The 16,637-nt window shown below is 42.8% G+C and overlaps 2 protein-coding genes across 6 annotated transcripts in view; one reads left to right on the top strand and one right to left on the bottom strand.

The window, feature by feature from the left end:
- Window positions 1–16,637, top strand: part of LOC147023682 (echinoderm microtubule-associated protein-like 2) — a 141,517-nt gene that overhangs the window by 110,309 nt on the left and 14,571 nt on the right. For all 5 annotated transcript variants that reach the window (XM_085889394.1, XM_085889397.1, XM_085889395.1 and 2 more), the window contains 4 exons: window positions 5,605–5,672; window positions 8,869–8,957; window positions 13,004–13,101; window positions 13,281–13,368. In XM_085889394.1, coding sequence (XP_085745520.1) covers window positions 5,605–5,672; window positions 8,869–8,957; window positions 13,004–13,101; window positions 13,281–13,368 — 343 coding nt within the window. The remainder of the gene's footprint in view (window positions 1–5,604; window positions 5,673–8,868; window positions 8,958–13,003; window positions 13,102–13,280; window positions 13,369–16,637) is intronic.
- Window positions 1–16,637, bottom strand: part of LOC147023683 (uncharacterized) — a 48,751-nt gene that overhangs the window by 10,636 nt on the left and 21,478 nt on the right. The window lies entirely within an intron of this gene.

Raw genomic sequence — 16,637 nt, forward strand, 5'->3', positions numbered from 1 at the left:
GATATCTGCATGATATCTTCATCCATTCACTTAAGACAATCGGTCTCATGATTCGTTGAACAAGATTTCCCTGTGTCTGAATCCCCTTTCACATTACTCGCCATTCTCTTGCGAGGGCCTTTTACCTCTCCATTAGTGAGCTGAGCTGCGAGCTGGGATGAGTTTTTCCATATCATCTTTAAGGCGAGACGGTTACAATGTAGCACGTGACATGCACATGACAGTTTATTTGAAGTGGGGTGCACCTTTTCAACCACAGATGCACGAGCATTGTGTCTCCATCTTTAGTGTAACATTAAGGGAGAATTGATTGTTACTTATAACTCAAAGGGTTTTTTGGGGGGGTTTTTTGAAGTCGAGTGGATTGCGCCGTCATTCCTAATTCCTCGTTACTCGTGAAGAATCCGTTCTTATGGACGCGTTAAGTCCCTCCAAAATCACGGACGAGTCAATTCACAGAATTAGGCCGTGGGCCAAAATCTGTAGGATGCTCTAAAGTTGGTTTTGTGGCAAAACCTTTTCGGCAACCTGTAAATTATGTTTATTGCATAATTGGTTACACAATCCAAAAATGCAATGTTTCCGCTTATTGGATTGCACACTAATTAGCTGATGTCATCAGATTTGCATTCTGCAGCTCAGCACTTGTATCCAATCTTGGGATGCGGGTGTTACTTTCCCTCCTGGAGAATTCCCGTTGGAGATAATTCAGGTTTGCTGGATTACACATTGTTTAGCTGTGACGTCATTAAATTTTCATACCACAGCTTGACATTCCTATCCAATGTGGAGGTGTTGATGGTAACTTCCTCAACAATTTTAAAAACACCTCCTTGATAAATAGCCTTAAATTTGGTTTGCGTAAGAAACTCACACATTAAAGGTTCTTGGGGAAAACATAAATGCAACCAAAGTTGAAGCAAGCACCAATCAAACGACACGCAGATAAAAGATGAAGAATGTACTTGCATTCAATCACCACCACCCGATTCATCCCCTGAATCATCGGGATCAGTGTGCAGGTGAGACCCGCTTTAACGCAGGAATAAGTCGCATGCTCACGGTTAGTTTTCGAGAATTCACAATGCACATTTCTCAGGTCACCCGGCAGGGTAGAGTTTACGACATCCAGTGAATCATCAAGCTTTCATTATCCAGTTTTCATCCATGGTCAACAGGAGCACCAAAACAGGTGTCCACATCACATCGGCATCACATACATACAAAAAAGTTCCCTCCACATCACATACAACACTGGCGATATACCGCACACTTGTAACCTCCTCACAAGGTATGTCATGTCAGGGAGTCTTTGTTAGGGGGTGATGCCTCATCAACTCGACATTACAAAGTGAATATGTTGTACTTGGCTTCGTTGATGTCAGTGCATTTAAAGTGGTTGTACAGAGTGCAGACAAACTCTTCAAGCCAGGACAAAGTCATTGCCCGGATTCCAGTGTTGTGTGGGGTTTCATGTCCTGACAACCTTTCCTCGGTGAAATGTTTGTTAACCCAGATGACAGTAGTCAGCACTGGGTTTGAAACTTTTAAAAACAATCTCCTCCCATCCACTCTGTGGTGATGCAAGGGCTGTCATGTTCAAGGACCACCAAATGTGATGCACAGTGGCCAAAACCATTCACGATGGAAATAACATTTGAAGACCCAGTGAGGTTCCTCAATGTCATCCCGAGAGCGAAATGCTTTTGGAGTTGACTTTCTCCCTTTGGATGAAAGATAACCTCTTTCCTAGGTGATGGACAGCAACTTTCAATTACTGTTCTCTGGAAGTTTGGACAAACCCATCCTGGCAGAGTTAATTTGATGCCCCAGTCATCCAAGCAAGAATATTGTATAAGGGGGCATGTACAGTACCCTCCACAGAGACAATCTCAAAAACCAAAACAGTCGGAGGCCACTTGTTCTTCATCCCTCTGGTTTCATTTAAAACCTGGTTTTCATACATAACAGAGAGATATAACCAGGGAACATTCTCCTCGTTTATCCAGGCATTCTTCTCATTTAATCATAATCTCCAAAAGTTTCCTCCTCATCACTGGTCTTGAATAACTCCCAGTGGTCGATGAGTGAACTCACTTGACCGGATGCAGACACGATCCCACAGACATTTCAGCTGGTAGGCCTTATAAACTGGAGCTGAGGATGATGCACCATCAGTTTATCTTTGAGGTATACTGAATGAAAGTTATCCTGAAAATCAAGGATGCACTAATCAACCATAATCAGTGCAAGGGAGAGCATCTGTGTAAAGATTATTTTGCATTCCTCCAATGATGCAACCATCAAACGTCATTCTTATTACAGGATAACATGTCAACCCGATTATATAATCTATCTATAATTCTAGCAATGTCTGTCTGGCTGTCTGTCTGGCTGTCTGTACGTGTGTCCGTGACCGCTGTTTCTTGACAACCACTGGTCCGATCTAATTGAAACTTGCCAGGTATATTGCTGGGGACATTAGTATGTGCCTTTTCAAGGTTTGATATTAATCGGACAAGTGCTTCCCAAGTTATGGCCATTTATTTACCAAACCAATGACAAGACACGTTGCTGCGTAGGCGTGGCCGATGGGGAAAGGGCGCCGCGCCATTTAGTTACCGTGGCGTAGGAGTGGCAATGGTCAATGGCAGCTAATGTCGTGGCAAGCAAAGACAGGGAGGTAAACTTGATTTTAATTTGGATTTTAATTAACTCTGTGTGTAAGTATCACAGCAGTTGTTACTTCAATGAAAGCGATAATTCGTGGAATGCATGTGAACATTCCGTACGGGCACGCTACACTTCCGGATAGTGATGACTTACTGTATTGTAATAATTTCTCAATTTCTTATGCGCATTTATAGATAAACACAATGCCCCAATCCAGTCGTCGTTTACGAGAGCGAAGGAACGGCCTGTGTGGTTGTTTGAAAGTGATTTTTTTTTTTTTTGGTTTGCATGTACGGGCACGCATGTACGGCCACGCACGTATGGGCACGCGAGAGCAAAGGAACGGCCTGTGTGGTTGTTTCTGGCACGCGGTTTGAAGGTTTTTTTTTTTTTTTTTTTTTTTTTGCACATACGGGCACGTACTAGTTTGAATCATAAAACCAGATTTTTCTCACCAGGCTCATATTCACAGGTTGACAATCTTTCCTTGAGCCTCTTTCTGTTATGTTTCTGGAGAACATATTTGTCCATCTTGCATCCAGGGAGCACATTCTTATTTCTCTGGGTATCTGGCTTTGATGGTGCGAAGGTACACCGTAGCTTCTTAGGAGATGGTTTCAAATCATCATCGTCAGTTTGAGAGGTTTCATTGTCAGTTTCATCGGAGGGTGAGTATGTGGTTGGTCTTTTTGCATACCCCATCCTACATCTGCCTTGGTTCCCCCCTTCCCCTCCAATTCCCTCACCAAAAAACAACAAAAAATATAATAATAAAAAATACCTTTAGTTTATATATTATTTTGTTTGCATATACGGCATCTCCCCCATTGAGATTAGGTCTGTGGCCTGAGACGGGTTTGATTGGTCTGTTGGTGTAACGCAGGCACGATGGACCGAATGGCCTCCTCCTGCGTCACAGTTCCTTGTTATTGTTATTATCAGTTAGGTTGTTGGTGTCCTTCCTGGCTTCACCAAATGCTTGTCTGCTCTCTCTCTCTATCCTCGTTTTGTAAGTGCACTGGGAACATATAGGGGGATGTTTGTACTGAAATGCCTGTTGTTTTTGATATGAAACACATTAGAAGGTAAACAGAATAGGACTCTAGATAGTGCGGCTCTCTACCGCTACAATTCAAACGTGGTAGTAATCATCACTAATACCCGCAGGTACGTTGGTATACGCCTCTGTTTAAAAATTGGCAAGTTATTGTGGGTATTCAGTGCTTACCTTGTGTCACACTTTTGATGATAACCGAGACCGGATATCAGAGTAGATTCCTCATTTGTATCAGCGAACTGAGAAGCAATGTTCTCATCCATACCATCTAAATTCTTCCACCTTTCAACACAATGAATAAACTTTTGGAAACTCATTACAGAAAATAGTGCAACAAGGCATTTTCGGCGAGCACAACGTGTAAACAACATTGCATGGGCACTGCCATATCGCATCAGCAGGTGAGAGACCGGTATTGACTGACTTGGATAAACATTGCAGATTAGCTGTTCACCACTTCCTCGTTACCATAACGTGGCATTTCAAATTATTTTCTGGGCATTGTTCTCTTATTTATTTTCAAAGAAAAACGCTGGAACATTGGCGATTTCCAATAGCCATGTCATCATGGACTTCTGGCATTAATATGAAGTTGCGGAGAAAAACTTGAAATGGAATGACACGCTATCGATTCCCACGGCAGTTGGCACACCTCAATCAATGTCATGTTTATTGATTTCTTGTGTATAATCACTATTCTGCATACTCCGCAGTTGTAGCTGGTTTGTTGATGGTCCTTCTTGGTGCGATCACATTGAGTAATATCCAGGGAAGACAAAAAGAAAATATTCTCACCAATCCAAATTTATACAAATTTGCACAATCCCGCCAGAACAGATCGATTTGAAATGCTGAGAGCAAGGAACACCAAATATCTGTTTGTATGCATACTTGCTGTAATTCACCTGCTGATTTCCATATAATGATGTTTTTATTTCTAACCTCAAATTTGGTTGTGATTACAGAGTTGAACTCGAGAGTTCATGGAACACCTTACCCCGTGCAGCCTTGAGAAACAAGGACATGGGCGGGGTCTGCGAGCAGCAAATTTGATTGGTCAATACTACGTAAAATGCCGTAATATTTTGTCCAAGTACTGCTAAACAAAAGGGTTTTGAAAGTGCCAAAAAGGTGATTTGTGTTGTAGTGTTCAAGGAATTCAATTGAAATAAAATAAAGGTTCGAAATGTTGGAAAAAATAATAATAATAAATAATTCATAGGTTTACCACCATTGATGCAGCATCATTTACACCACCTTATTTAACATGTTGCATTCGCTCTTCATGCGTGTTGTTTGTCCTTCATGACGTCCTTAGAAACTAAGTTTCCTGTTTGGAATGATTTTTTATTTAGTCTGACTGCCAGGCAGGCAGGCAGATAGTGAAAAAAAAAAAGTTTTCACACTCCTCTGTGTGCAGCACAATCCTGTATAATCTAGAGCCAAAGTACTGCTAAACTTCAGTTTCATTTTCCGATTCACGTTCAAAATATGACATTTAATTTAAATTAAGTTGTTCCTCGATCATAAACCGACGTTTGTGGAGACAGACAGACAGACAAAGTGAACCAATCGCTTAATCCTGCTTTTCGCTTCGTATGTGTGGGTTAATAACTGAGGTTTGTTTTCTTCCTTTCTGCTGATTCCATGAAAATAGTATTGGAGCTCTTCAGAGTACCTTGAAATGGTTGATTAACTTCAAGATTTTTCTGCTTTTAAAGATTATGTTTTCATATGACTGCTATTTTGTGTACATGTTGAATCATTCTGCACGTTGTCTCCATCACTTCCCACTGGTTTGTTTGTATAAGATTTTCTACAAATATTGAAAATATTTAACTAAGCACACTTAAAAGCATGTGCTATCTTTGCAGGACCCTGCTCTGTCCGCTGACTTCAGTCCTAGTGGCACAGTTGTCGCCATCGGGAGCCATTTTGGCAGGTAATGGTCTCGGCCAACCCAATTCACTTTTGTCCGAGGCATGCTTGATCCTCTGAAGACAAACTATAGCCTTCAAGTTATAATAATTGAAACAGTCATTGTCGTAATGCAAGTACTAATTAATGTATTTCAAGGGGAAGTCTTGCATTATACCATACAGTACAGAGGGACAAAAATTTTTTAAACCTTTCCTCTTCCTTCTCTCCCTTTCTCAGTCTATACAACATTTATTTTCTGGGCTTGCAAAAGCACTTTCTGTTGTCATGTAAGTTTGGGTTTTGATTGTCCGTCCGTCCGTCCGTCATGTCACACGAAGCTCAAGGAGGCTTATGATTTCACCTAGTCCAACTCCTTCCATATTGCTCGATTTCCAGCAATGCCTCGCACTTCCTCGGAGAAATGCTAAACATCGTGTCCTATCCGCAAGCATTCCCCCGTGTACCTTAAACATCCCACGGGACTATCCAAAAATGGAGGAGACCATTTTGTCTTGCTCTTTGGACAAATTTCTGATCTCACTACTGCTTGAAAGAACATTGGCAAACCATCCAGTGTACTTTCCTGGAGACTGATTTTGGAGCACTGGCACTCTGGAAAGGGAATAGTCATGGATTTGGCCGGCATTAACTTAATTTATTAATTCACTTCGTCATACTAACACCATTCCTATTATGAACATAATCCAATGTAACACTTCTATCCCTTTACAACTACTTAAACATTCCACAAATTAAAAATACTTGCACAACATTCTTGTATCTACCTTCACTTGTCCTCTGTCACCACTCATGTTTTACGCAGTTTATGCATCTCTGTTTGCAAGTCACCATTGGTTGTGTGTACAGGTAAAACCCGCATGGTAAGGCACCATCTTAATTTGTACTTGTATTTTAATTTTATTTATGGAAAAGCAAAATATAAAAATAAAACAATTTGGAGTAAAAACCAATGTATAGAGTGGAAGTTAGTGTTGGGGAATTGGTGGTTCGGGACGTTTAGCGATAGTATTTTACATGTACACTTGTACAGGTGTGTTTATTTTGACACTCCACGGGTAGTTAGTGTTTGTTGATATCTTGTACAGTTTAACATTTGTAGATCATGTGTGGGGTTAATCATTTGCATTTTGATGAGAGATTTTATTTTGTTAATCTTTTTGCTTGAAAAAATATTCTTTTAAAAGACCTGCCTGGAAATTCTGTGCATCTGGTTGTAAAATACGACAGTGCCATCATTCATTCACATTCAAATCTGATCTCGACCACCAGCCATCCTTTGCCCCCTTCAGGTTGCAGCCATTCTTCCAGAAACACAAACCTTACTAAGGCCTAGGTCACATTTGCCACGGCGGCCGTGGGGTCTCCAAAATCTAGGGCCACTAGCAATTATACGGTGGCTACAGTATTTCCATGGTCACACAATGTAGCAGTCACATATGTTTTTATTTTTCGGGCAGCTGCACGGCGTATTTATAAATTGTGGAGACCGAAAACGTGGGGGTGCCGTAAGGTCTTTGATTTGATGTCGCACAGTGACCTTAGGGCATTCCTGCGGCGGCCATAGAATTTTAAAGGCAGACGCAAGGTGCCCGCAAGGCGACCGCAGGGGGGGGGGCGCAGGGGGACCCTAAGGCGAACGTGCGGCCAGACGGACGGGTAACGAATGGGTTAATTTTTTTTTTTTTAACCAGTTTTTTTTTTTTGGCTTGTCGAATTGCTACGGCAAACGTAGAAATGAAAAAAGTTATAACTCCGCGTTATTCCACGGCGACCTTACGGCCTGTAAAATATAGCCAAACGGCATTGGGCCACCCTGAGGCCACCACAGAAACTCTGCGGCCGCCGCACGTTTCTGTCAATTCAGAGGGCGTAGGGCCGCTGTATCCTCACTGTAGAGCAAATGTGACTTAGGCCTTACTCTCCCCTGAAGTTACATGCCCACTTGCATTCCTTCATCACACTGCTCTCTCGTCAATGGAACGTTCTTCTTCGCTCTGTTGTCTCGTACTCTTTCCTCCAGTCATTTAAGACTTCAGCCAATTGCCACCTCTTTATCTCTCCCATACCTAAACCTGAGCTTTTCTAAATCACTCCTGGCACTTTTTCGCTGACTATAGTTTTTCTGTTGGTCTTGTCCACCCATTTATCTCTGCCCCAATTTCATTCTGTTAACTTCTACTATTTGTCATTTAGTCTTCGATGATACGCGACTCTTGTATTTAAAATAAAGAAATATAATTTGTCACATTTTCCATGTTATCTTCACCATCGATCTCATCTTACTCTCAAACGCAAACTCGAGAGGATTTTTATTTCTTGCACTCATAGTCGAGGCTTGTGGAAGAGATGGTACGGCAAACGGATCAGGACGGAACAGATAAAAACAGGATGCAAAACACACATACATGGGGTGGACAAGTTGGCTACAGAATATGATATACAACTTTTATGATGTATGAACATCAACACGCATTTACAATCGAATGTGGTAACAAAGGGATGAATATCAGCCACATCGTCTTTCTGGTTGCGGCATTCTCGAGGCACTAGCTAGTCGCAGGGTCGGCCAAAGACAGGTTTTGAGCACAAATACATTCTTATCAGATGAAAATCTGCAGCTGCAAGGATGAACTTGCATTAAACAATGAGCATTAGATAACATGAAAAATAAAACTTCACTTTGCAGGGTTTTTTTTAATGCGCTTTAATATGCGCGCTGTGACTGAGCTCCAGTTCATGCAAGCTTGATGGCTGTCAAATCCAGAGTCGAATGTTTACACAAACTGAATGTGTTACCACATGTTAGATCTTGTGTAAACCAAACAATGTGTCTCTGCCTTAATTTTCGAACCGATCACAATCTTCTCATGGGACACCACATGCAAGCTCATTTAAAATTACCAATGGGCCATATCAGGTGATGTGTACCAGCTCTTTAGGCCACTAAGACCAGCTTGCGATTACAAAGTGCTATGTCTAGGTCGTCATATTTGTAAGAGTGTACATGCTTGGCTTGCTACCTGAATACGTAGTCATAAAAACCTTTTGAGAACCTCTTGGCTAAATTTTATACCCACCAATCCAATGTGGGCACGAGCAGCCTGATTAGTAAAAGTATTCACAGGTAGAGGCCAATTTGCCGTCGTAAGATCACAGTTGTTACGTCATCATAAAACAATTACTTCAACTGTTTGCAGGTGGTTGGTTCTGGATGTTGAAACTCAGGAGGTCATTACAGCTCACACTGATGGACCGGAGCACCTTTCAGTTATGAGATATTCCCCAGGTATGGTTGGCTTTTTTTCATTCCTACTTGTATAGTAAATGTGAAATTAGAATATAATCTTCCGTAATATAATTTGAGTTCCCTTTCAAAGAACTACAATGCAGGAGGAGGCAATTGGCCCCATCAAGTCTGTGATATGATTGCCAACTTATGGTGGTTTGTCTGTGCTCTATCAAATATATAAAACAGAGAGATGTCTGTAGGTATGTTTGTCTGTTTCTCCAGTAACTACGCCGAGATCATTGGGCTGACCGACAACATTTTTTTCATGGTATACTCACGGGTTTGCAACTGAGGTTTTCCACGAAATATTTTGCAAAATAAAAAGTTGAAAGACTTTTATTTTTGAATATACATTTTTGGGTATTTCTCCTAGATCTTACGATTTTGACTAGAAGCACCCGCTCCCTACGGGAGCGGCCAGGTGGGGGGGGGGGGTGGGGGGGTTCATTAGTATCCATCTTCAAACGTGCAATTAAAAATACCTCTCCAAATGCCTCTCGCTGCGTAATTCAAAACACCTCACTGTATTGTAAAAGGTGGAGACTTGCAATGCCCTCTTACACCTGGAGTGGCACTACACGATACACTTACAAAGTTAATTTGCATTGCTTCACCCTTAGCCTCCTCCAACCCCTCCCCACCCCTTCATTAACAACAGGTGAGTTTAACTTAGACTGTCATCCTTCTGAGGTCAGCGAAATGAGTACCTGTGTACTGGTAATAGAGGGCACAGCCGCACCCCCAGGAAATGATGCAACCAGCAGCCACAGGCTGCACAACACAATAGCTATTGGGGTCATGCTGATCTTATGTAGCAAGTCTGGATGTAACCGGCCCAGAACTGTAGGAGTAGGTGCACAACGCACACACACACCGGTCCATGAACTATAATAAGGATTATTTGTGCCACGGCACATTGCCCACTGAACGGTGGTCGAAGAAAGTCACTCCTGCCCTCCGAGCTGAAGTACCTGCGAGTCCTTTATACATGTTAAATGCTGAGTGTCGAGCAAGGAAGCAGCACGTACCATTTTTGAAGTACTGGCATATACATTGCCTTCAGAAAGTATTCACACCCCTTGACTTTTGTCACATTTTGTTGTGTTACAGGCTGAATTTAAAATGGCTAAAAATAAATTTCACCAATCCACACAACATACTTCATAATGACAAAGTGAAAATATTTTTTTATAAATTTTTCCACATTAATTAACCCTTTGAACCCTGAGCTCCTTGCACTTTCGGCTCTTCCACCCTGGCCTCCTTGGAGAAAAATCAGGCCGCTCGGTTATAGGGAGGTTTAAATAGCGGCCAGTAAAATGGCTGCTCGAGTTCAAAGGGTTAAAATCGAAAGCTGAAAAGTCTTGTGTCAATAGGTATTGAACCCCCTGAGTCAATACTTTGTAGAAGTGCCTTTGGCAGCAATTGCAGCTTCAAGTCCTCTTGAGTATATCTCCATCAGCTTTGCACATCTGGATTTGCGGATTGTTCTCCCGTTCTTCCTTGCAATTTGCTCAAGCTCTGTCAAGTTGGATGGGGAGCGTCAGTAAACAGCAATCTTCAAGTCTTTCCACAGATTCTCAATGGGATTCAAGTCTGGGCTTTGGCTGGGCCACTCAAGGACTGTCACATTCTTGTTCTGAAGTCATTCCAGTGTTGCTTTGGCTGCATGTTTGGGGTCATTGTCCTGTTGGAACGTAAATATCTGCCACAGTCGAAAAAAGGTCTTTTGCACTCTGAAGCAGGTTATCCTCGAGGATTAGCCTGTATTTGGCTCCATTCATTGATCCCTCTATCCTTTCAAGTCTCCCAGTCCCTGCCGCTGAAAAGTGTCCCCATGGCGTGATGCTGCCAACACGATGCTTCAAGGAAGGGATGGTGTTAGACGGGTGATGAACCGTGCTCAGTTTCCACCAGACGTAGCATTTTGCATTCAGGCCAAAGTGTTCCGTTTTCATCTCATCAGACCACAGAATATTTTGCCTCCTGCTCTCAGAGTCTATCATGTGCCTTTTTGCAAACTACAGGCATGCTGTCGTGTGCCTTTTACTCAGGAGTGGCTTCCGTCTGGCCACTCTCTCATAAAACCTAGATTTGTGAAGTGCTGCAGAGATTGTTGTCCTTCTGGCAGGTTCTCCTTTCTCAGCTAAGGAACTCTAGTTCTATCAGTGTTCATTTGGGTTCTTGGTCACCTCCCTGACCAAGGTCCTTTTTGCTCAGTTGCTCATTTTGGTCGGACGGCCAGCTTTAGGAAGAGTCTGGGTCATTTCATATTCTTTCCATTTCCTAACAATGGAGCTCACTGTGCTCTCGGGAACGTTCAACACTTTAGAAATTGTTTTATAACCTTCCCCATATCTATGCCTCCTCACAATTCTCTCTCGGAGTTCTACGGACAGTTCCTTGGACTTCATGGTGGAGTTTCTGCTCTGACGTGCACTGTCAACTGTGGGACCTTGTATAGAAAGGTGGGTTTTTTTTGTTTTCTGGATGTTGAGGAATAGTCCTGCTTTCTCACATTCTTGCTTCACTGCGTTCAGTAATTCTGCCAGTTCTCTTTCAGTCTCAGCCAGCAGAATGATATCATCTGCATACCACAGATTATTCAGACACAAACCACCAACCATAATCCCCTTCTGCTTGTCATCGAATGCTGATCTGGTATAAAATGCAGCCCTGCCTGACTCCCTTTCCAATTCTGAGCCATTCAGTTTCCCTGTGCTCAGTGCTGATGATAGCTTCCTGATTTTTGTCGAGGTTTTGCAGCAGGTAAACGAGGTGGTTGCGTGTACCCATCTCTGTGAGCATTTTTCAGAGTGAATCTTGATCGACACAGTCAAAAACCTTGCTGTGGTCTATGAAGCAAAGGTACACATCTGTTTGGTGTTCTCTACATAGTCCCACGAGCCATCTGATGTTAGCAATTTGATCCTTGTGCGTCGGTGCTTCCTGAACCCAGTTTGTTCCTCGGAAAGTTGTTCATTCATAAATTATTGAAATTTTCTTTGAATTATCTTTAGCAGCACTTTACTGGCGTGTGAAATCGCTGCGATGGTTCTGTTATTTTCACAGCATCTAGCGCCCCCCTTCTTGGGCAGTGGAATGAAGATCGACCTTTTCCGGTCAATCGGCCACACTCCTGTTTCCCAGATTTCTTGGCATATTTTGGTCAACATGTCAATCAATGCCTTCCCTTCCCGAGTGATTTCCACAGCTCGATAGGGATTTCATCACACCCAGCTGACTTTCTGTTGGCGATATCTCCGAGAACTTTCTCAACTTCACCTTTCAGGATACCAAGTTCGGGATGACGTTTTCCCTGCAATGTAAAGATGGGAATGTCATCCTTTTTCTTTTAAAGCATCTCAGTACATTCTTTCTATCGATTTTTCACTTCTTCCTCCTGAGTTAAACTTTTGCCATTTGCGTCCTTTACCACTCCAATCCTGTGCATGAACTTTTCGGTGGTCTCTCAAACATTTTAAAAAGGTGTCTTGTCCTACATTTTGCTGTTCTTTTCTAGCTCTTTGTAAATGGAATTGTAGTACGCTTCCTTATCTTTTCTTGCTTGTTTCTGGAAATCTGCGGTTCATTTCTTGTAAGCATCTCGTATCTGATGTAGGACGTCTTTCTCTGAGTTTCCAACATGCTTCGGCGAGCTTGATGGCTGTGTTTACAGCCATGGTGATTTGCTACCTTTTTTCTCTTTCGGAATGTGCTTCGACGCATTTGCAGAAATTGTTGTTTTAATATCTTGCCAGATGCCCTCCGGATCTCTTTCAACCAGACTGAGGACTTCAAATCTGTTTTTGACCTCAATGTTAAATTGTTCAGGAATACTTTGCAGGTCATATCTTGTTGTTACGTTCCCTTTCTTCAGATTCTTCGATTTGACAGCAACTCGGCAACCAGGAATTCATGATCGGTTCCACAAATTACGTGCAAAAACATGAAAATTATGATGCAACTAATTAACTCTTAACCCTCAGATACCATTTTCATCACAATACAATTATATTTTAAATTCTCTTTCTTTACATCAGATGGAACGTTCTTGGCTGTGGGGTCTCATGACAACAATATATACGTGTATGCTGTCGATGAGAACGGTGGAAAGTACACTCGGTTGGGCAAGTGTGTGGTAAGGACCAACAAAAGCATCAACATCACACGCTCTGCTCCGTAGTCTTCTCTCTTCCTTTACCACGTATCCTTCTCAATTGTCCTTTTTGAAACTTATCTCGCTTGAACTGAGAGACACTCACGATGTTGTTTTATTTGAACAGTTCTATATAATTTGTCTTTATCATGTGCTTCCAGGGTCACTCCAGTTTCATCACTCACCTCGACTGGTCAGCTGATGGTAAACACCTCATATCCAACTCAGGAGACTATGAAATCCTCTACTGTAAGTTTCCCCATGTTACTGCATTTACTTGCAAGGAAACATGGATTGGTGTTGTGGGATAGAAACACGCCGACTTCGAGAAAGCTTTAATTCACTCGATCATAGCGATACGTGAAAAAATAAAAACATAAATATGAGCACAAACATAAACGATCCTAATAAGGTAGCAAACGGCACATTAACACCGAATCGTTTGTGTTCACATTGAATTCCATCACATTCGCACTGCCTTTAAAATTCAACCATATATTCTCCAAGATGTTCGGGAGGGTGTCGAATGCGCTCAGATCGACGTAATGGTGGCTGTGCATCTGATGACGAGGGTTTGTTTGTACGAGTGTCCTCAGCTGAAGACACATCGGCAGGTATCTCGGTCTTCTCTGCTGTTGGAGAATCATTAGGTGTTACCTCGCCAGTGTTGGGCCCTGCAGTGTATTGTTGTTCCATAGGCATGGTATTATCTGTCCCGAAAGGGGGAACATCCCTACGAGGTTTGAAATGTTGCACCGGAACGGTGGTCTCCCTGCCATCAGGAAATCTTGCGTGAGCATAGTCCGCGTTTGCGTCGATGAGTTCCACTTCATCCACCAAGGCGCAAGGGATCATACTTGTTGTGGCGTACTAGTCCTTTCATGAGCACGGTACCAAGGGAAGCCAACTAGGTGGGTATAGAATGTCCACTGCTGGATCTATGCTGGTAGCTCAACAGTCATTCATGTGGAGTGGCATTTGTGGAAGTGGAGAGTAATGAACGAATAGAGTGCAGAGCATCAGCGAGGTCAGCCTCCCACTGCACACAGTCTTCAGTTCTCTTGACTTCAGTTCCAAGGTCACAGCTTTCCAGATGTGATGCCATTGTATCTTTCCACCAAGATGTGATTTCCCCGTGGGTTATGGGCAGTTGTTTGGTTGGTGGCAATCCCATGTCCATGTAGAAACTGCTTGAGTTCATGGGACATTAAAGCAAGGTCCTCGGTCAGAATGGACATAAGAAGGCACACCAAAGATTGTGAACAGTTGGCAGAGACATTTTATGACAGTTGCTATCGTCATGTTGGCACATGGAAAAGCAAAGGGAAACCTCGAAAAATCATCAACAACAGTTAATATGTTGCGATTGTTCGTCACTGATGGCTGAGGTCCTTTAAAATCGATGTTTATCCTTTCAAAGGACAATCTAGCTTTGATCAGTTTTACTCGAGGTAGCCTCACAGAATCTCGGTTTAAGTTCAGCACAAACCGGACAAGAAGCACTCATCCTTTTAATATCTTCGATGGAAAAAAGTAGATTTTGACAGCGTACATTGTGTGCCATCCTTGTTACACCTGGGTGGCATAATGAGTTATGGGGATCTTGTAAAGTTTTGCAGCTAAAAGCTGTAAAAAAAAATTTAAGTAACTTTTCTATATCTGAGAATTTTTAAAGTAATTTCTCACCATTGAGAGATAAGGCTAAAACTATATATAGCACAATATCTCAAAAAATTATGGACGGATTCACATGAAACTTGGTGGATGAGTTGGTTAGGTGACAAGAACAAGCGGATTAAGTTTTGGTGTGTGACAAGGACGAAAGGCCGGATTTGCATACAGACCAATCAGTGGGATAGGCCAGTATCTCAGCATCATAGGATCCCATAATCAAATCACATATACTGGGTTGATACATCAGGAAGCTCACAGGAGAGAAAACCTGGAAGTTTGGAAGTTGAAGGGCTTGAAGTGGGGTAGGGTGTAGGGGTTGGCGAGGATAGAAAAGATCATGGTTTTGGATTGGGGATGATCTGAGATGGTGGTGAAGTGCTGTCTTAAAGACCTGGAGGGAAGAATGAGATTGAAGGGAAAGAGGAAGTTGGTTCCACAGGTGGGGCAAAAATAGGAAAGAATGAGTGGAGGTGAGCAGAGAATTTGGATTTTGGGAGTTTCACCAGAATCGGGTTGATGGTGGACCGTGTGTGCCCAGCAGAAATCTTGGGGGTACAAAATAGAGGGCAGGGATTGCAAGACCAGAGAGGAGGCAGTTGAAGACAGAGAGACCACCGACCTGTCTCCGATGGGAAAGTGATAGGCCCATGGACTCAGCCTCAGCGCAGGAGATTCCAATGATCTTGGAGGCCTTGGTTTCCATGGCGTCAAGGTGTGAGGCAGGGGAGCCAGCCCAAAGGGGAGAGCAGTACTCCATCAAGCTATGGGCGCAGGCCTTGTAGGTCGATTGGAGTTCAGGTTTGCAAAGGAAGGACTTTGTACAACGGAGGATACCTAGTCTGGCTTTGGAGGCCAACTGTGGAATATGGTTTGCCCAAGAAAGATCATGGCTCATGGTGAGACCCAGGAGTTTGAGTGACTGAACTTCCTCAAGAGGATTGTTTAAAAAGTAGATGTGACCGTTTGCCATACGGTCTTTTCAGAGAGAGATAGTGAGAGTGTGACATTTGTCTGCATTGAAAGATATATTCCAAGTGTGTTGACCAGGTTGTGATTATGTCAAGGTCTGAAGAGAGGGAAGAGGCTGCTGCCTGCCTGTCTGTCTGCTTGACTGCCACTCTGAAGGATGAGGCATGTCATGGCTGGAGTCATCAGCAAATAGATAAAGGGGATTTTCCAGAGAGTCAGAGAGATAATTGATAAAGATCAGGAAAAAGATGGACCCGGAACACTGCCTTAGGACACTCCATGCAGCCTTGACAGGGAGAGGAGATGAAAGGATTATGTTGTGTGCCACACGTTGGTTACGAGAGTAAAGGAAGTCGGTAAACCATGTGTGTTGTTTGAATGCCACAGGAAGAGAGTTTGGAGAGCAATGCGGGATACCAGATTGTATCAAAAGCATCAGATATGTCCAGAGAGATATGTCCCGAATCTCATGTCTGACATTGAGGACTTCCATCCATTGTTGGGTGAGTATAAGCAGCATGTCCCAGGTAGTGACCAGGTCTGAATCCAAATTGGTGATCTGAGATGAGGTTGTTGGAGAAAAGGAACTATTTCATCTCAATGGTGATGATGGATTCCATGACCTTGCTGATGATAGGAAGTAAACTGATTGGGCTGTTGTTAAATGGACCTGTTTTTGCTCCTTTTTATGTCACGCAGTGATGTTGTCTAACTTCCAAGCAGATGGAAGATGACCAAGTGCAAACTACAGGGTGAAAAAGGCAGAGAGAGGATGTGTAAGAGCAGGAGAGCAGGTTTTTAGGACACATGAGCTGATGTCATCCATTCCAGTGGCAGAGTCAAGGATTGACAGAAACTTGTCCACCTTCTCAGGT

Source organism: Eptatretus burgeri, chromosome 7 (genome assembly GCF_056783735.1).
Source record: "Eptatretus burgeri isolate ZD-2024b chromosome 7, Ebu_testis_v1, whole genome shotgun sequence".
NCBI classification, from domain to species: Eukaryota; Metazoa; Chordata; class Myxini; order Myxiniformes; family Myxinidae; genus Eptatretus; species Eptatretus burgeri.